Here is a 21,386-nt window from a genome sequence, read left to right on the forward strand (position 1 = left end):
CCTTGTGGTCTCTGAGCAGCCCAGCTTTTGAGAAAGCAAACGCCTCTTCGATTTCTGAAGCTCCGTCGAGTGCAGATTTTTATAGAGGCTGGCATTAAGTTCCACAGCACACTTGAATCTCTACCAGTAGAAGCTCATTTCTTGCACTTCTAAGATCTTGATTTGTCTGACCTCTTCCTTCTTCAACACATTTGAAAATGTCTGGCCCCTCCGACCGTCGTTTTGACTTGAACCTTGGAGAAGAGACAGCCACGCCTTCTCCAGACAACATATGGCGCCCATCCTTCATATCCCCTACTGGTCCTCTTACCGTTGGGGATTCTGTGATGAAGAATGATATGACCGCTGCAGTGGTGGCCAGGAACCTTCTCACTCCCAAAGATAATAGACTACTTTCCAAACGGTCTGATGAGTTGGTTGTTAAGGACTCTCTGGCTCTTAGTGTTCAGTGTGCAGGTTCTGTGTCTAATATGGCCCAACGCCTATTTGCTAGAACCCGCCAAGTTGAATCATTGGTTGCTGAAGTGATGAGTCTCAAACAGGAGATTAGAGGGCTCAAGCATGAGAATAAGCAGTTGCACCGGCTCGCCCATGACTATGCTACAAACATGAAGAGGAAGCTTGACCAGATGAAGGAATCTGATGGTAAGGTTTTACTTGATCATCAGCGGTTTGTGGGTTTGTTCCAAAGGCATTTATTGCCTTCGTCCTCTAGGGTTGTACCTGGTAATGAAGCTTCAAATGATGAACCTCCAATGCCTCCTCCTTCTGGGGTTTTGTCAAGTACTGAGGCTCCGGATAACCACCCTCCGGTGCTTTCTCTTTCTGGGGCTCTACCGACTGCTGAGACTTCCCCTAAGCAACCTTTGTGAAGGCTCCTTTTTGTTTGTTTATTTTGACTCATGTATATGTACATATTTGTGGCTTATCGAAAATATTAATAAATAAGCTTTGCTTCATTTCAACATATTGTGTTAAATACACCAAAGCCTTCTTCATAAAGTTCTTTGAATTTTTGCTTTTGTTGAAACCTGTATTGTTGAAGCTTTGTGAGTGAAGCATGTAGTTTGAGGTAGTGTTCCCTTAATTTCCCGAGTGAGGAAAACTTCTCGGTTGGAGACTTAAAAAATCCAAGTCACTGAGTGGTTGTGAGACTGCCGAGTATCAAGGTGCAGTAGCATATGGTGGGAGTCCCCCAAGTCTTCAGGCGAAGAGAGTTGCCGAATGAGGTGTCTCGCGTGTTACTAATTTGTCAAAGTAACGAATTCTTGTTTCGATGTCACACATTCATATATGCTTTATCTAAAAATATTTCCAACTTTTGTGTGTTTGATGCTGCATGCTATTGACTAGACAAGATCAAGTGCAATTAGTAGCTTTTCTCTCTTTTTCATCTTTTCTTTGGTGGAATTGCTTTTCGTTTCCACTAATCAGCCTGAGTGGATGCAAGATAACACCTTTCTCTATAGCTCAGATTGCAAAGTCGTCTTCATGAAAGTTTTTCCTTATCTTGTGAACTACAACATATCCAAATTTGAGATCCATCGGAGTAGTACAACTTCAGAAATTCAAGTATGATGAGTAACTGTTCATCAATGTTCTGTTAATCCGTCAGATTTGTTGTGAGCTTTGAAACTCTATTTTCTCTTGCTCAGATCAGCATGCTTTCTTCATTGAAGTTGTTCCTCAGCTTGTGAACTACAACATATCCAAATTTGAGATCCCTCGGAGCAGTATAACTCCAGAAATCCAGGTATGATGAATGACTGGTTATTATTTTTCTGTCAACCCGTCAGATTTGTTGTGAGCTTCGAAACTCCATTTTCTCTTGTTCAGATCGGTATACTTTCTTCATCGAAGTTGTTCCCTAACTTGTGAACTACAACATATCCAAATTTGAGGTCCCTCGGAGCAGTATAACTCCAGAAATCCAGGTATGATGAGTGACTGTTTATTATTTTTCTGTCAACCCATCAGATTTGTTGTGAGCTTCGAAACTCCATTTTCTCTTGTTCAGATCGGTATGCTTTCTTCATTGAAGTTGTTCCTCATCGACTCTTTCATAACATATCAAAAATTCAGGATGAACTAACGGTTAAATATTTCCAGATCTTCGAAACATCACAACAGCTTCGAAATCTGCAAGAAGCCGACTATCATGTTTGGAGCTTCAACACTTTAATTTCCGTCGCTCAAACAGAAATGGTTCCTTCTTGAAAGTTGTTCATATGCTCAAGAACTATAGGGTGTCCAAAATTCAGCTCCATTGGAGAAGAGCAGAGGTTGCAGAAATTTGATAGATGAAAGGAGGCGGAAGAGGGAGAGAGAGAAAAAGTCTCTTGGGTTGGATTTCTATTTTGGGGCAGATTCCAATTTTTGTAGCACCTTCATTATTGATGAATTGCTTGTACTTTTGTCCATTATGAAACTTGGGACTTTGGCTTGTTGTTGGATCTATTATAATATGTTTGGGAACATATATAAGTGAATAAATAAGAAGGAAAATTTTGGGCCCTTGTGGGTGTAAAACAAAAAATGTGTTTACCCAAGTGTTTTTGTACAAGTTCAAGGGCATCTTGGGTTTTGTGAACAAAATTTGTTTATTTGGAGCAAGGTTTTGTGTTGAAACTTTGTAGGTGAAGCTTTGGTGTTGAAGCTTTCTAGGTGAAGCTTTGATGGTGAAGCTTTGTAGATGAAGCTTTCTAGGTGAAGCTTTGATGGTGAAGCTTTGATGGTGAAAGTATGTAGAGGGAGCTTTCTAGGTGAAGATTTTTTAGGTGAAGTTTTGTAGGTGAAGCTTTTTTTTTTGGGTGAAGCTTTGTGGGTGAAGCTTTTTAGGTGAAGCTTTGTGGGTGAAGCTTTGGAGGTGAAGCTTTTCGGGTGAAGCTTGTTGGGTGAAGCTTTTTAGGTGAAGCTTTGTGGGTGAAGCTTTTTAGGTGAAGCTTTGTGGGTGAAGCTTTGGAGGTGAAGCTTTTCGGGTGAAGCTTTTTGGGTGAAGCTTTTTAGGTGAAGCTTTGTGGGTGAAGCTTTGGAGGTGAAGCTTTTCGGGTGAAGCTTTTTGGATGAAGCTGTTTTTTTTTTTTTTTTTTTTTTTTTTGGCGCTTGACACGGTCTTCATTTGCTTGTTTTGTAGTGACTGTGGAAGACGGATTGCTTTCTGATTGAGAAGGGTTCTGGCATCGCTTGCTATGAATGTAAAAGAGTGAGGGCTGAGTTGGCTAAATTACCTCTTTATTGAATTCATTGCCAAATGGCCTTCATTACATAGGATGCCGAACGGCTATAGCTCAACACTTGTACATCGTGAGTCTATTTGTAGTAGTACTTCAAGTGATCAGCGTTCCATGGATGGCCAAGGGTCTTGCCATCAGAGCTTCTAAGTGTGTAAGAGCCAGGGCGACTGATGCCAATGACTTCATACGGTCCATCCCAGTTTGGACTAAGTGTGCCTTCACTCGGGACTCTGTCGCAGAGTAATCTTTTCTTTAAGACCCAGTCTCCTATTTTGAAAGAACGAGGCTTGACCCTAGAGTCATAATAGTTGGAGATGCGCTGCTTGTAGGCGACATTCCTCAAGTGAGCTTGGTTTCTGTGTTCCTCGACTAAATCCAAGTTGAGGGTGAGTTGTTTGTCATTTTCACTTTGAATGTAGTTCTGGACTCGGAATGTTGCTTGCTCGAGCTCAACAGGGACAACCGCCTCTGTGCCAAAGGCAAGTGAGAATGGAGTTTCTCCTGTTGAAGTCCGATATGAAGTGCGATATGACCAAAGAACTTGGGGTACAAATTCTGGCCAACAGCCTTTAGCTTTGTCCAAGCTGGTTTTCAAAGTGCGCTTGATTATTTTGTTGATGGCCTCAACTTGTCCATTAGACTGGGGATGAGCTGGAGAGGCAAAGCATAAGTTGATGTTGAACTTAGAGCAGAACAACCTGAACTTCTTGTTGTCAAACTGTCGCCCATTGTCAGTGACTATCGCATTGGGAATGCCGAATCTACAAAGGATGTTCTTCCACACGAAGTCTTCTATCTTTGCCTCAGTAATGGTTGCCAAGGGTTCTACTTCGGCCCACTTTGTGAAGTAGTCCACTGCAACGACTGCGTAACAGACTTTGCCCTTCCCTGCCGGCATTGGGCCGATCAAATCAAGTCCCCACTGGGCGAAGGGCCAAGGGCTGATCATAGGAGTAAGAGGCTCTGGAGGGGAATGAGGAATAGTTGCATATCGTTGACATTTGTCACATGAGCGGGATACTTTGATGGCATCCTGGTGGAGTGTTGGCCAGTAATATCCTTGGCGAAAAGTCTTGTGTGCTAGGGACCGAGATCCAGCATGATCTCCACAGACTCCCTCATGTATTTCCCGAAGGACGATTTCCGCCTCGGCAGGCGTAAGACACCTTAAGTATGGCAGGCTAAAACCTCGCTATTGTGGCGATACCCTTGACGCGGGTTTGACCCACTGCATTGACTGCCTGGGGGCGAGCGCTATTGTGGCGATACCCTTGGTTATCGGGATAGTGTCCCTTACTCTTTTTACTGAAAGGAGAGTGGTGAGGATGGAAATCCTTCCTCTTGCCTTGAAATTGATATGTCTGTTGATTCGGTGAAGCATTATGCAAGGCATGGGGAGGTGCCACTGCTGTTTGGAAAGTCGAGGTATTCTCATTTAGGTGAGTCTGGCTTCCACCTCCCACTTGTTGATAAATGATGGTTGTAGGGGGTTTCTCCTGATATGTCTTTGCCTCGGCGGAGGCATGGTTATAAGTCTGCTCCATCACCTCAGAGTAAGTCTTCCAAGTATTGGCATTGATCATGTATTTAAAGAAACAATCACGTAGGCCTGCCGTGAAGGCTTTGAGGGCAGTCTTGTCGTCTGCCTCGGCACACCGGGAGTATTCATGGCTGAAGCGGCCAACATACATACGTAATGACTCGTCTGGCTTCTGGCGGATAGTGTACAAGTCATCTGTAGAGTGCAAGCGATCGGTTTGGAAAATGTGTTGGGAAACAAATAGTTTCCTCAATTCCTCAAATGAGTCTACCGTCTCAGGTGTAAGACGACAATACCAATTTAGAGCTCCACTAGAGAGGGTGGAGGGGAAGAGAAGACATCGCTCTTCGTCGGTGTGCATCCGGTATGCCATGGTGGATTCAAAGAGGTTAAGGTGCTCAATCGGGTCCTCTTTTCTAGTATAAAGTTGCAAGCCAAGCTTTTGCTTTGTCTTTGCTTGAAGGGGGGTGTTGAGGATCCTCCTTGTAAGAGGGCCAGGCCTGGGTTGGTTCCAGTCAGGTATTTCAGCCTGACGTTCAGCCTTCAACTTGTTTACTTCCTCAAGAAGTTGTAGGACAAGGGGGTCCTGAGCGGAGTTATGTGTCACTGGAGCTTTCTTTCGTAAATCTCCATCTCCTCTTGGAATTAGGAAGGTTTGATCAAGGGTATGTGATTTTTCCCTGGACTCGCTGTACTGGCTTCCAGGGTATGTCTGTCGGAACACCTCTGAGTCCCCTGTACCCTCATGTCTCTCTGGGACTTGTTGCCCCTTCCCCAAATTGGTGGCCGGCTTGGGCCGTGGCAGGGGACCGAGTCTCTCAGAAATCTTTGGGTCATTAATCTTTGAGCTTATATGGATGGAATTCTCTCGACGTTGCTTCAGGAAATCCCGACAATCGCGAAAGACGGCTTTCGATCCTTCTGCCCCTTCAGCAAAGAGGTGTCTCCCTCCACTTCTCATGGTTCGGGTCGAAGCAACTGGGTTAAGAGAAGCCTCATGTTGATTATCAAGTCGAGGGGTAATCTGTTCCCTATCAGGGATATCTATGTCGAATGCATGTGACCCTCCATGTTGGAGGGCACCCAGTTGATGGTTGACTTCCACGGGGGCAACAAGCTCGCGTGTCTGAGCTTGCCTAGCTTCGTGGAGTGTCTCGAAGAGCTTCTCATATTGCTCCTGGAGGACCTCATTCCTCATTGCTATCTTGTTGTTCTGAGCTTCCAACTCATCGACTTTAGCTTGAAGAAGAACTCGTTTTCCTTCCTTCTTTCGTTGTTTCGCACTATGTGCAAGGGGGGTGTCATTCTGTGTGCTGTGGCTTCCTTCGCTTCCCATGCTGGAGAGGGATGCCTGATCAAAAGAAAGTGTACGAATGATAGAAACCAGCTTGACACAGCTGAAGAGAGTAGGAATAAGTGTCGTTTCCCACAGACGGCGCCAAATGTTGATGCACAAAATCAGCGAAGACTTTGGTACAACAGAAAGTGTCAGGTTTTGTGACCTTCGCTTGGTTGCTTGGTTGCTTCAGTCACTAGTGAGGATAAGTACGTAAATGAATAGAGACAGAGAAGCAAACACAGGATGTACGTGGTTCACCCAGATTGGCTACGTCCACGGAGTAGAGGAGTTCTTATTAGTAGTGAAGGGCTTACACAAGTACAAAGGATCAAGCTCTCAATTTAGTGAGTTCTTGTGAATGATTTAACACAAAATGGCATTAGGCAATATTGTGGGGGAATGACCCCTATTTATAGAAAAACTTGTAGCTTTGTCACATTGACATGTGTCATGTTATGATTGGTTCTTGATGTTGACACGTGCTGCGCTCTGATTGGCTTCTAATCTTGACACGTGTCGAGTAGTGATTGGCCTCCTGGTCGGAGGGGAACTCTTCTGGGTCCTTGACAGTATAGCGTTGGCCGGTGCTCGGTAGTTTCGGGATTGGTCAAGTATGGTACAAACAAACTTCAATGATAATAATCATAAAGAAATTTCACAACATCAATTATATATGTGATTAATATAAACAACTAGAGATAAAGTTAGAAAAACTGACAAACTTGAAGATTGAGGCTTGCATAAATGCAATGTCCTAAAGATAGAATTTCGCCCCTACTCTTGTGCTTGTAGTTCGGTAGGCGTCCATCTCCTAGGATTCAACAAGCTATAATCCGAAGTCAAAGCACTTCAATCTTCGGACTCTGGCGAACTTCATATATTCTGTACTCTCAAGACACGACTTGGAATTTGACACACGAAGCATGAGAGAAACAAAGTGGGGAAACCCTATTTCTCAAAAATTAACTCTAATTTTCTATCTATATTACCAATGGTTTCATGGGTTTATATAGAACCCAAGTACTTCTTGTTAAAGTGATGTAACTTTTCATCTATAAGTATACATCATTTAACAAGGGAATGCACCTAAATAACATAACCTTTCTAAAAAATATGGTTAACACTATTTTTCATTCAATTATTAAAATTATATATAACAATATTTTATACTATAATATATAATTTCCAACAGCTTCAAGAACTGCAATTGAAATTGCAGCAGCTGCATTTGTTGGGTGGTGGGAGTCATTTCGCTGTGCAAGAGTTGCTAAAAATTTACCAAAATCTTAGTAAGATGAAGAACAAAAAATAGTAATCACATAACTCAATTTTAAAGCATAGTTTTGTTGCTCTTAAATTTTTTCTAAATAATGCAAACACTCTTGCCTATCTCAGATGGCTATAACTCATGAATCCAAATCTCATTGAATCAAGCCTATTCTTTTAAAGAAAACATGAAATGAAATTGTTTCATGATCTGCAACTAATATGATTTACAACTAATAAAAAATTAATCAACTCGATATCAAATATAAACCCAAATCAATTTAAACCTACAAAGCAAAACAGAACAAACGCTAAATAAACAATCAATCAAACAAATCCGAATGAGATTTAGCTGCTTCAAAAATTTCACATCAAACCCAATTATAAAGCACAAAATCCTACCCAAAATTGAAAACAGAGATAAAAACAAAGCCAAAATCGAACAAAAAGATATGTGTACCTCTGTTTTCGACTCGAGATCTCCACTTGCTTTGAATTTCTGCATACAAAATATATAACTTCCGTAACTAATTGGCAATACTGCTATCAGCTGATTTCCTTCGCCAAAAAAATTAACAAAAATTGGGTCTGTTTGGTATCCTATTTGAAAGTTTTTATCATTTCTCAAAACATTTTTTAAGAACATTTCTTGAAAACAGTTTTCTTGAAGACTCAAAAACTTGATTGATTTCCAATTTAAAATTTTTAAATCTTACGACTTAAACTATAACAAAGAGATCTAAAAAGAGGGGATCACAAGAGATGTAGAAAGAGGAGAGAGGAGGAAAGAAAGTAAGAAATGATTTAAGGAAAAAGAATAAAGAGTGAGAATCGGACGAGATAAAGAGGAAGATAAGTGAGAAAAAGAACCTAAATAATGAAGAGAGCGAATTGGAGGAGAGACGAAAAAGATAAACTAAAAAAAAATAAAAAAGAGGAGAGAGAGATAAGAAAAGAGAGATAGATTTGGAGTGAGAGGGGAGGAGGAAGAAAAAAGAAAGAAGTGAGTTTAAGTTTAAAAACTCTAAAAACTCACTTTTTATGTTTTTGGAGAATATACTATATTTTTTAGTTAGTCTTGAGTTCAGTTTTTCAAAATAATCCTACTAAACAAGTTTTTAAAACCTAAAATTTGAAAATTATTTTTGAGTTTAAAAAGTTTGATTCAAATACACTACCAAACAGATCCTAAAGTTTTAACCCAAAAAAAAAAAAGATAGGCGTCTTTCTACTACAAGAGAGCATACAAATACCTATGCAATCAAGGGTTTTTACAAATCCAAAACTTCAAAAAATTGAAAAACAAATTAAAAGTTAAGATCGACGAAAACCACACCTTGAAAAACACAAAGGACACAGATGTTGAAAACCGATATCAATTGAGCTGCCGGAGACTAAAAGAAAGTCCAATTGTAAACGTTTTCCAGCAAGGATCGTGAGATCGATATAACAACCAAAATATTATTTATAGCTCTCGACAAAACATGGACAAATCAACGTTTCAATCTGCTCAATCTCTTGATCCAATTTGCAAGGTCTTTAATAGCTCTACTCTTTCGTATCAATTGATTTTTATCATAATATCCTGACTTTGGTATATAATAAGATTCATGGTTTTATTGACTTTCAAAGTGTTATCTTGTATTTCATTCGTAACCTCATTACAATTGTACAGAAATATATAAGGAGATTAACCCTCCTTGATTTACGCCACAACTGATGGCTTAGGGAAGATAAAACATCAGCTTCTTGAATTAAGGAGTTGACAACTAAGATGAGACTCCTATACAAGTATTACTAATCACAAGAAAAGTGTAGCCGGCTATTAACCACTTAGGGAACAATCAATACCCAGAGGAAACATACTTGAGTAATTGACCAAACCCTAATTGCCCAGTTTTACAGTGAACCACCTTAATATTCAGGAGACTCAAATAACCACTGGACTACTTCCAATAGTTTTCCTATGATTTTATTTTAAAATTTCCAAGCTAGAGAATTAGTAATGGTAAACCTAAAGTTTGGGGATCCATGTGTGATTTGGCTTTTGATCTTCAAATGAAGGAGAAGAATTTGTCAATGTAAGTTGGTAAATATTTCATCGAGTAAAAACTATGTTTAGCCACAAAATACTATCATGTAGTCAGACGGAAGTATTAAGGACTAATTTTCATTAATTCCATCTATTTGCAGACATTGTCTATATAATCCTTTTTGGCTGGTTAGTCAGATCAATTAGGGATTAAATTTAACTAAAATGGTAACACATCTTATTCGTCCTTGGGGTATGTCTCACCTATATGCGATACAACTATTTTTACATTAATTAATTAGCACATATACGAAATCCAGGAATAACTCCTCATAGTTTGCTCAAATGTAAGGTTTGAATATACGAATGTGATGTACTCGATTATACGAACCCACACAAATTTTTAGAAAGATTTTTGGACATCGGACGAGCCCTCATGCTCCCGCCAAGGCATGGCCACACACGCCGGCCACGCGAAGATACGTGCACGGCACACTGACGGAAACCCTAACGGTGTTACCTAACGCCGTTAGAATATTCCGTTAAAGTTAACGGAATATCCTTCTTCTTTTTCGATTACTCGTCGGTCTCCGCCGCCGGCCGCCGTCTACACAAGCCGGTTTCTGGAAAATTTTCAAAGCTTTATATCTACTTCATTTCTTAACCAAAATCCATGAAATTTATATGGATTTGAAGGTCTCGAAGAGTAGAACACATTCGTACCTATTAGAAGTCTAAAATCCAACAAAAACGATCGGAAAATTCCTTGGAAAATCCGGCCAATTCTGCAACTCTTCGTACTCACCTATTCCGACGTCCACTCCACTCCAAATCTACTCTAAAGTGCTAGGGAAGTTGCATAGAGACCATTTACGCACGTAAATAATCGTAACTTTTTCGTTACGGCTCCAATTCAGTTTTAACTCGCTTCAACGCATTCGAGACGTTGAGTACGATTTAATTACAACAGTGGAAATAATAATTTAAAACTGCATATACACATCCACGTCACTTAGCCAACGAGGACATATTCATCACTTTACACGCTAGAGGAGAAAATTATATAATAAATTGGGACGGGTCGTCACACGAGTGGTCCTGGGTCCATGCATGGATCCACTAGTGTCCCTAGCATTACCCAATTATTAATTAATCATTCAGATAAAGGATATAAAATTGAGTAGAGATATCTCACCAGCTCAAAAGTGTAAATTTGAGCATGTGCTTTTGTAAGAGTATCGAATCATTCACCTGATTAGACTGTCTTACCTAAGTTTTTCTTCATATCAAATTCCGTTTAAACTTAAGACGCAAATTTTCATATTACACAAGTGGAGATATAGATTTACCAAAATGTCTCATACTAGCTAAAATCAAAATGGACCGCACCGTTTAATAGCTGATTGATCTGATTGTATTCGAGAGTGAAACCAAATCTAAATCGTCCGACTAGCGCCCGCCCTAGAGTATTAATACCATCTCTAACTTATTGATGAATATTTACTCACATATTATGAATAATTAGTCCAAATTCAGCACATATTTTGAATAATTAAAATACATTATCTATCAGCAAGATACCAATAATCTTTAAACTCTTTTTAAAGGAGTACTTAAGTTTAGCGTGATCATTTTTCTATTTGTTTGCCTAACATGCCAAATAATTAGCAGATTCAGTCAAGATTGAGTACGATCATGAACGCGTTATCGACCGATAGCTTTAACATTGTCAATGTGTAAAATCTTGAGGCCGAGCCGGCTTTGGCATCTGGTTCCCAGCGCCCACCCCGACCGTACTCAAACCAAGTGCATGTCTTATTCATCGTCTTGGGCAATCGCTGTAGATAGCAGATTTTGGAAGAAGAACAAGAAGAGTAGCAGTAGAGTAGTAATAGGGAGGGGGATTTCGGAGGTTCAGACATTTTGAATATTGGAAAGACAAGTACCGACATCAATAAGGGATTAGTACGTATCATCAACGTACCAAGTAGCATTCACCAATAGAACACACACAAGTACATATATTATTGATCTGAATAATACATCTTACAGACACATATTATACATTAATCATGGCTTATTACGCAAGTGCTAAATGAAAAGACCGGAAGAGCGCCCTAAAGCCTTACATTTAAACAATCTGCAAACTGCAGCGATGAAAATCATTGCACTAGAAAATATGGGAACGATGGACATTACGAAGAGTAATGGGACTGAAAACGTGTTTTAGCCTGTAAAAAAGGGAATACAGAAGTGAATGAACAATTGATACCTGATACACCAGAATGGAGTTGGTTTGTTGGTCATTCATGGCGACAAAACGCCAAGTCACTCTGACTCACAGAGTTATGTAAAATGTGGGGTGGCAATTACGTACAACGCATTCTTTCTCCTACAGCTCAGTCCAAACCTCTCCGCCATGTCAAGTTCGTCTGGATTCATCCCATTCGCTAGTTTCCAATCGAAGCGGTAGAGCAATTCAGCAAGAGCAAGTTCAATCGTGGTAACACCAAAGGACATGCCTGGACATATTCTTCTGCCGGCCCCAAACGGAATGAACTCAAAGTCAAAACCCTTAAAGTCAACGGAAGAGCCATGAAACCTCTCTGGCTTAAAACACTCAGCATCTGCTCCCCACATCTCTGGGTCTCTTCCTATTGCACATAGATTAATAATTACTTTTGATTTAACTGGTACATCGAATCCGCTAATTTGAACCGTGTCCCTTGCTTCTCTTGGGAGCAAAGGGGCTGGAGAGTGTAACCTCAGAGTTTCTTTCACCACCGATTTCAAGTAGTCCATTTTTTGAACATCTCTTTCTTCAATAACTTTGTTTTTCTTTCCGTCAGATTGGAGGACTAACTGTCTCACTTCAGATTGAGCCCTCTTCATGACTCTTGGGTTTCTCATCAACTCTGACATTGCCCATTCTAAGGTAGTAGCTGAAGTCTCGCTTCCTGCACCGAAGATGTCCTGCACGTAACAATTTTTTTTTGACTGAGTTAGACCATAAGGACAACATTGGTGTGTGGGACATAATGTGCAGCATGACAATAATTGATCTTCAATGTGTGGGACCAAAATCATGCATGAGTTTCGAAAACGCGAGCAACCATTGGTGATAAAACCCCCTTCATATATTTTTATAAAGTAATGAATGACGACGAAGATGAAATGTTTACAGTGCAACAAGGCAAGCCAACATTACTCACCAGAATGATATCTTTGATCTGATTGGTTGTGAAGTTGAACTCCGCCTTATTGGACTCTTTCAGTTTTAGAAGTACGCCAACAAAATTTTCCTCCTCCTCCTCCTCCTCCTCCGCTTTGTCATTGCCTGCTGTAGTAGTATTAGCACTACTGATCTTCAAGTCCTTTTTGGATCGTTTGATCTTATGATCGTTGATGATATTTTCGAGAATTGTACCGAGCTTGCTTTGTACGTCTTTCATAGCAGGGATCGACCCAGTAATGAATCCAAGAAAACCGAGTGAAGGAAACAAATCAGGAAGATCAAACCCGCTAGCAAGTTTGGCTGATTCGTCTAGTAGCGAAAGGAACTCCTTTTGGTCTTTGCAATTTTTCCCAAATGCTGCGTTTGACACTACGTCATTTGCGAAGCAGCAGCACCTGTCACTAAAATTGATGGCAAGTCCCTTGTGAGACATTGAGCCAATGGACTCCATAAGATTCCGTACCTCTTCTTCTCTTACGGATCTGAAAGACTGCACACGTTTGGCGCTTAGTAGCTCGAAAATGCAAATCTTTCTCAGCGATCTCCATAAATCTCCATAAGGAGCAAAGATAATACCTCCTTGACCAAAAGACATAACCTCTGCCGCCAAAACAATAGGCCTCTGCGCAAATGCAAGCTCATGTGTCTTCAACACCTCCCGGGCAGCTTTGGCAGATGAAATAATCACGGCCTCTAATTGACCCAGTTTAAGGTGCATGATGGGTCCATGTTTCTTGGCCAAGTCTCTCAATGTGTGGTGTGGCAGTGGACCGACCATTTGATGCAAGTTTCCAATAATCGGCAGCTTCCATGGCCCTGGGGGTGACTTCAGGCCTCTGGCTCTGGATCGCTTCCAAAAAATCACCAGGATGCAGACAAGGAGAGAAGTGAAAAAAGAAAAATAGGGCGTTTCGACAATTAGAAACATAATTTGATTCAGATAAGCTGTGATCACTTTCATCATAAGATTTTGGGGTATTTTACTTGCAAATCAAAGCTCTTAAATTTGGACCGATATGTTGAAAGTGCTTAAGATCTTCTCAACTTAAATTTGTTTTGGATTGGAACAAAAAATTAAAAAAATAAAATCATGCGGAGTCAACTGTGGAACAACAAAATAAAATAAATGCATTTGGAGTGTAATGTGCAAAGCAAGTTCATAAAATATTCCACAATAATGCAGGATACATTTTCCACACCAGATGTATGCTCTAGCTGGACGCTTAAGTTACACTGTACAATTTTCTATTTGCAAATGTGCAAAGCAAGTTCACAAGATGCACACCCATTTTTACTACAGGTTCATGATAATTTCTGTTTTTTTTTTCTTGAATTTATTCGATCCACAGCCATAAATTAAGAAGGGTGCGTGAGAGGTAAAATGAGATATACAGATAACACCACCATTTGGAATACAATATCAACATGATACTAAGTCCAATGTCGGAAGAGATACAAATTCTGGAACCCCTCCCGAACTATTAAAAAAATTCTTTTGAGTGAGATTGTAACACCGCCACTCTGTTGTTAACTCTGCTCAATTATATTAAAGTGTTTTATTCATGAATATTTTACCTAAAGTACAAGCATGAAGTCTGTCTCCACTTACATTGTAACACACAAAAATTAAATATATAACTTGCACATATCAAGTGTCACCCAATAATTGATCAATTTTAATGTGATCAATCGATTGGTATTCAAATCAGACAGTTGACTTGTTTGTCCATAACCACAAGTTTGGTAATAAGCCTTAACATTTTTTGTTAATATAATTCAGTAACAATGAAAAATATATATTTTTAGAGTTGGTTTTGACTTTGTCAATAATAATATATAAAATGGGTTTTATCTGATATTATTTTTCCCTCTGGTTCTAGCTATCTTTTCAACCGTCTGTAACCCACAGCGTCGCCCTTCGCTTTCAATTCTGTTATGGCCTTGAACAACAAAAAGGGATAGATTGCACACCACTTTATTGATGACTTCTTTTCAAGTAGTTACCGTTTGGTTTATTCGGCACTCAACGGAAAGAGATTCTCTCCGGATCTCTTCCATCAAGGCCATTGAATTAAGTGATCCAGATCTTTGAAATTTTATCCAACAGTAAAAAATTATTATAGTTTTTAAGGGATCAAAACAGGTGGACCGTTAGATGAAATTTCAAAAACTCGGATTACTTAATCTGGTAACCTTGGTGGAAAGAGATCCGAGGATCTCTTTCCGCACTTGACCACGGTGAAAAAGACCAAAAAACGTTTTCGCGTGCCAATCATGTGCTGTTATAAAATATATTTAAAAAAAAAAAGACGACAAGATTCCTTTCTTTTCTTTTTGGACTTTCATGTTGATTAATTGGAGGTTTAAATTTTGAACTAGAACTTGTGTGCCAGTGCTTTTAAAATTACTGAAATCGGTTTTAAAGAAAATATTTTAAAGTTTCAAAAGCATTTTAAGTGTTTTTTCATATTTTACCAAGGAAGCACTTCCACAAGAATGTCTAGTTGTCACATGTAGTCTAATTCTATTATATACATAAACTGACTATTCATATACAGGAACTAGAAAAAACATTGGCTGGAATCATGATCGATGAATATGTTGTTGGGGAAAAAGAGAGGGAAATTCAAAGCTCCAGTTACCAATCAAGTGGAGTAGGAGTAGGAGTAGGTAGGTGCTATGGGTTTTGGGTTGCATCATGACTGCTGTAATGCTAAATGCTACAGCGACCACCATTGCCAGACCTGATACAATTGTTGTCGGCAAACAATCTACATTTGGGCATAGCTGCTTTTGGCACAGTACCATGTACTATGATGTTGGAGTTTGCAGAAGCTTGTGATATAACTGATGCAGAACCGAGTTACAAGTACGAGTGGGGTGAGCTAAGAAATGCCAACAGAAGGGTGTTGCAGATAACAAAACCATAATTCCCGGATGCAGGTTGCAAGAGAGTACATCTAAAAGGATTCTCAACATACCAAGTAGAAAATTGGTTACAGTTCAGAGTATAGTATTGTCGATTCCCAACTAATTCAACACAGATTCTGAATTAGGAAATTCAGTTTATGGGCGTATGGACGAATGAGACTGTCATCGAAGCCACTTACAAATCATCCTAACCGTTCGTATATCGTGCGGCCAGTTTTCGTCAAGTACCATTTGTGTTTAATTTTAAATAAAGAAAAGTCAAATGACTTTTTATCGCACGATACACGATGAATAACTAAGATGTGAGGATCCCTAGGATCCCCACAATTTAGATCCGGATGGGATCCAATTCCAGTGTAAACATATGAGTGAGACCATCACAATGACCTTTTCGGATCGAGGTGGTCTGGTCACTTGATTGCTTAAGTTAAGTTGCATTGATGAGTGATTCCCTAACATTTTTTGGGTCATTAACTAATATATGATCAGAAATTAGCATCAAATTAACCATTCTTTAATATGTGATTAGAACGTAGCACCAAATTAGTTAGCTAAGCTTACTCATTTTTCTATTTCTTTCCTTACCAAATTTAGTTTATGAGTGTCAAATGTCAATGCATGGATGAGTGCAATATTCTAGTCGATATTGTGATGAATTTTCACCTGATTAGGCTGTCTTATCTAAATTTTTCTTCTTATCAAATTCAATTTAAAAAACTTAAGACGCAAATTTCCATATGACACAATTGGAGATATAATATTAATGTCTCATATGAACTAAAATCAAATAAGACTAAACCGTTAAACAGTTGATTGATTTGATGGGATTCAAGAGTGAAACCAATCCAAATCGTTCGACTAGCGCTCGCCCTAGAGTATTAATATCATCCCTAACTTATTGATGAATATTTATTCATATATATTATGAATTATTAGTCCAAATTCAGCACGTATTTTGAATAATTCAAATATAATATCTATTAGCAGGACACCCGGAATCTTTAAACTATTTTTAATGGAGTACTTAAGTTTAGCGTGATCATTTTTCTATTTGTCTGCCTAACAGACCGAATAATTAGCAAATTCAGTCAAGATTGAGTACAATCGCGATCCGATAACTTTAATATTGTTAATGTGTAAAATCTTGAGGCCGAGCCGGCTTTAGCCTCTGGTTCCCAGCGCCGACCTCGATCGTACTCAACCCAAGTCATGTCTTGTTCATCGTCTCAGGCAATCGTTGTGGACAACAAATTTTGGAAGAAGAAGAAGAAGAAGAGCAAGAAGAGTAGCAGTAGAGTAGTAATAGGGAGGGGCATTTTGTAGCTTCAGACATTTTGAATATTGGAAAGACAAGTACTGGCATATATTAGTAAGGGATTAGTACGTATTATCAACGTAAAAGTAGCGTTCACCAAAAGAACACACACAAGTACATGTATTATTGATCTGAATAACAAGTTTACATCTTAGGGATACATATTATACATTAATCATGCCTTATTACGCAAGTAATAATTGAAAAGACCGGAAGAGCGCGCTAAAGCCTTAGATTTAGACAATCTGCAAACTGCAGGGATGAAAATCATCGCACTCGAAAATATGGGAACGAAAGTGGGACATTGCGACGACTGATGGGACTGAAAACGTGTTTTAGCCTGTAAAAGAGGAATACAGAAGTGAATGAACAATTGATACCTGATAAACCAGAATGGAGCTGGTTTGTTGGCCGTTCATGGCAACAAAACGCCGAGTCAATCTGACTCGCCGAGTGAAGTAAAATGTGGGGTGGCGATTACGTACAAAGCATTCTTTTTCCTACAGCTCAGTCCAAAGCTCTCTCTCATGTCAAGTTCGTCTGGATTCATCCCATTTGCCAGTTTCCAATCGAAGCGGTAGAGCAATTCAGCAAGAGCAAGTTCAATCATGTTAACACCAAATGACATGCCTGGACATATTCTTCTGCCGGCCCCAAACGGAGTGAACTCAAAGTCAAAACCCTTAAAGTCAACAGAAGAGCCATGAAACCTCTCTGGCTTAAAACACTCAGCATCTGCCCCCCATATCTCCGGGTCTCTTCCTATTGCCCATACATTAATAATTAGTTTTGATTTAACTGGTACTTTGAATCGGCCAATTTGAACCGTGTCCCTTGCTTCTCTTGGGAGCAAAGGGCCTGGGGCGTGTAACCTCAGAGTTTCTTTCACCACCGATTTCAAGTAGTCCATTTTTTTAACATCTCTTTCTTCAATAACTTTTCTTTTTTTCCCTTCAAATTGGAGGACCGACTGTCTCACTTCAGCTTGAGCCCTCTTCATGATTCTTGGGTTTCTCATTAACTCTGACATTGCCCATTCTAAGGTAGTAGCTGAAGTCTCGCTTCCTGCAGAGAAGATGTCCTGCACATAACAATTTTTTTTTACTGAGTTAGACCGTAAGGATGACATTGATGCGTGGGGCAAAATGTGCAGCATGACAGTAATTGAGTTTCAATGTGCAGGACCTAAATCATGAGTTTTGAAAACATAAGCAACCATCTGTGATGAAACCCCTTCATTTACTTTTATAAAGTGATGAGTAATGACGAAGATAAAATGTCTGCAGTACAACAAAGCAAGCCTATATTACTCACCATAATGATATCTTTGATCTGATTGGTTGTGAAATTATACTCCACCTTGTTGGATTCTTTAAGTTTTAGAAGTACGTCAACAAAATCTTCTTCCTCCTCCTCCTCCTTTTCTTTGTCCTTGCTTGCTGTAGTGGTACTAGTACTACTGATCATCAAGTCCTTTTTGGATCTTTTGATTTTATGATCGTTGATGATATTTTCGAGAATCATACCGATCTTTCTTTTTATGTCTTTGAGAGCAGGGATCGACCCAGTAATGAACCCAAGAAAACTGAGTGAAGGAAACAAATCAGGAATATCAAACCCACTACCAAGTTTGATTACTTCTTCAAGAAGGGAAAGGAACTCCTTTTGGTCTTTGCATTTTTTCCCAAATGCTGCCTTTGACACTACGTCGTTTGTGAAGCTGCAGCACCTGTCCCTAAAATTGATGGCAAGTCCCTTGTAAGACATTGAGCCAATGGTCTCAACAAGATTCCATACCTCTTCTTCTCTTACGGATCCGAAAGACTGCACACGTTTGGCGCTCAGAAGCTCGAACATACAAATCTTTCTCAGCGATCTCCATAAATCTCCATAACGAGCAAAGAAAATACTTGCTTGACCAAAAGACATAACCTCTGCTGCCAAAACCATAGGCCTCTGCGCAAATGTAAGCTCATGTGTCTTCAACACCTCCTGGGCAGCTTTGGCAGATGAAATAATCACGGCGTCTAATTGACCCAGTTTAAGGTACATGACGGGTCCATGCTTCTTGGCCAAGTCTCCCAGTGTGTGGTGTGGCAACGGACCGACCATCTGGTGCAAGTTTCCAATAACAGGCAGCTTCCATGGCCCGGGGGGTGACTTTAGACCTCCGGCTCTGGATCGCTTCCAAAAAATCACCAGGATGCAGACAAGGAGAGAAGTGAAAAATGGAAAATAGGGCGTTTCGTCAATTAGAAACATAATTTGATCCAGATAAGCTGTGATCAATTTCATCATACGACTTTGTGGTATTTTTGCTTTGCAAATCAAAGCACTTCAATTTGGATTGATATGTTAAAGTGCTTAAGGTCTTCTCAACTTATGGATCCCCCTCAACAACTAATAAACAAAATCTTTTGGATTGATATGTTGAAAGTGATTAAGGTCTTGTCGACTTAAATACTAGTTTTGATTTGTTAAGTGTAAAGTGTGTTAGGCGCCTAAGTTTGGCAGGTTCTTGCCGGCTCACCTCTTCCATAAATACTTTGGCCTGCCTCTTGTACAAAATATAGATGAAATATGAAATATATTACCATTTAAAATCAGAAATTCTACATGATTGGAACAACAACAAAAAAATTAAATCATGTGGAGTGCTTGTGGATGCAAATTTCTTCCTCGTTGATCTTGGACAATTTTGCACCTACAAAATAATTAACACCTTAGGTTAAGGCCAAGAGCCTCACGCGCCCACGTTGAATGGGGAGGGTGGCTTTGGCCGAAGAACCTCCGATGCCAAAGTTAGAATTTAGAGAGAAAGAGTGTTTAAAAATTTTTGGGATTTTTGCCAAAGTGTTGGAATTAGTTTTTGGTGAAAATAGGAGCCTATTTATAGGGCTAGGCTTTGCCATTTTTTCCAAGGAATGGCCGGCCCTTGAAGGAGTTTTTGTGGTTGAGATTTTGGTTTAATTAGCCAATTTATTGGCTAATTAAACCTTAAAGAATAAATCGGTGGTTACATATTTATTTAGAATAAATTGATAATTAGGTTATGAAAAGGTTATAAAGAATAACTAAATAATTAGCTAAAAAGGGGAGAAAAGGGTAAGGAAAGGTAGGAAATAGGATGGATCCCTTTTTAGATGGGGATGGCCGGCCATTGATGTGGTTTTGGGTGGTTTATTTGATATAATGGGTGATTAAATTGGTGATTAATGGATTAATTAGGAATTAATCCATTAATTAGCCAATTAATCTCTATTTATATGAAATAATTTGTAGGTTATGAAGTAATTACCTAAGATGAGGATGTATGAGATAACTATGAATTTGTTACCTTCCTTTGGGCACTTTTGACTTGGTTTAGGGATGATTGCCCGCTGCTCGCACATAGGAATCCCAGTATGCCTCAAGGGTATTTTTGTCCTCTTTTACCCAAGAATCCACGTGTCGCCTTGTGATTATTTTTGGCTCCGCACTACTGTGGAACAACAAAATAAAATACATGCAGTTGGAGTGCAATGTGCAAAGTAAGTTCATAAAATATTACATAATGCAGGAGACATTTTTCAACCAAGATGCGTTGTAGATGGATGCTTAAGTTAGTTGTACAATTTTCTTTTAGTCAACGCAAGAGTGGTGCTATTCACGCATTCTGTTTTTACTTCTCATGCACCCACATTAATGCTAATTAGGGCTTATTTTGGGGTTTAATTTTCTGATATTATTCTTCTCACCAAGGAGGAAAATATATATTGTACAAGATTGATTTACAAGGAAAGAAACACCAAATAATATATATCCTAATTACATCCTGATTACAAGGACCCAAACAGGTAACTAAGCTAATTACAAAGGTCAACTCTCCAACAATTAATTTATGTCATTTGATATTCTTCAATTCATTCAATTCATTCGATTCAATTCATTCAATTCATTCTTCAATTAATTTATGTCATTTGATAAGTCCCAATTGAACCCTCTCCCCAACTAATAAAATAAAATTTTGGATGAGATACGAACTTTGGAACCCCCCTCCCTAACTAATAAAAAAAAAATTTTGAGTGAGGTCGTAACACGGGCACTTGTTGTTAGCTCTACTCAATTATTTTAAATGTTTTATTTATCAATATTTTATCTTAAGTACAAGTACAAAGTCGTTCTCCACTTACGTTTTAAATATATAACTTACACATATTCAATTGTCACCCAGAATTGATTAATTTTAATGTGATCAATTGATTGGTATTCAAATCAGACAATTGACTTGTTTGTAAACAAGATACCATGACCTTTTAAGCCTAGTAAGACCTCTTTGTCCATAACCACAAGTTGTTAATAAAGCCTAACTTTTTTTTTTATTAATAATAATTTAGTAGGAATAAAAAATATATATTTTTAGGGTTGATTTTGAAATTGTGAATAATCTTTATATATAAAGCTAACAACCATTTTTGGGGTCTCAAGCTTCACCAAAAAAATTTGGACAAAAATG

General features: G+C 39.0%; 2 protein-coding genes and 1 long non-coding RNA gene across 5 annotated transcripts in view; 1 reads left to right on the forward strand and 2 right to left on the reverse strand.

The window, feature by feature from the left end:
• Positions 1 to 19,336, reverse strand: part of LOC126612109 (desmethyl-deoxy-podophyllotoxin synthase-like) — a 47,239-nt gene extending 27,903 nt beyond the window's left edge. Inside the window, exons 1-3 of one of the 3 annotated variants that reach the window (XR_007618965.1) lie at positions 18,206 to 19,322; positions 17,272 to 17,972; positions 11,404 to 11,682 (exon numbers count right to left, since the gene is read on the reverse strand). Coding sequence is in view for 2 of the 3 variants with exons in the window: in XM_050280421.1 (XP_050136378.1) it covers positions 17,764 to 17,972; positions 18,206 to 19,189 (1,193 nt within the window). In the remaining variant the exon portion in view is untranslated. Of the gene's footprint in view, positions 1 to 11,403; positions 11,683 to 17,271; positions 17,973 to 18,205 lie in introns of those variants that run through there. The other 2 variants (XM_050280421.1, XM_050280422.1) reach the window with 2 other exon arrangements.
• LOC126612113 (uncharacterized) lies at positions 1,315 to 2,514 on the forward strand. Its single transcript, XR_007618966.1, has 2 exons — positions 1,315 to 1,753; positions 2,110 to 2,514. It is a non-coding gene; the product is annotated as an uncharacterized LOC126612113 (long non-coding RNA).
• Positions 11,404 to 13,677, reverse strand: LOC126612111 (desmethyl-deoxy-podophyllotoxin synthase-like). Its single transcript, XM_050280424.1, has 2 exons — positions 12,623 to 13,677; positions 11,404 to 12,383 (listed from the first exon to the last, which is right to left on the reverse strand). Exons 1-2 carry the CDS (start codon positions 13,607 to 13,609, stop codon positions 11,757 to 11,759), a joined length of 1,614 nt encoding a protein of 537 aa, XP_050136381.1. The 5' UTR covers positions 13,610 to 13,677; the 3' UTR covers positions 11,404 to 11,756.
• Positions 19,337 to 21,386: the final 2,050 nt, after the last annotated feature.

The sequence above is a fragment of the Malus sylvestris genome, chromosome 17, assembly GCF_916048215.2.
Source record: "Malus sylvestris chromosome 17, drMalSylv7.2, whole genome shotgun sequence".
Lineage (NCBI taxonomy): Eukaryota > Viridiplantae > Streptophyta > Magnoliopsida > Rosales > Rosaceae > Malus > Malus sylvestris.

Bases quoted from the DNA above. Each gene is read 5' to 3' on its own strand.
- LOC126612111 (XM_050280424.1), bottom strand. From the start codon at position 13,609: ATGATGAAAGTGATCACAGCTTATCTGAATCAAATTATGTTTCTAATT. The intron at 12,384-12,622 runs GTGAGTAATGTT...TGTTACGTGCAG, and splicing joins AGATCAAAGATATCATTCTG to GACATCTTCGGTGCAGGAAG.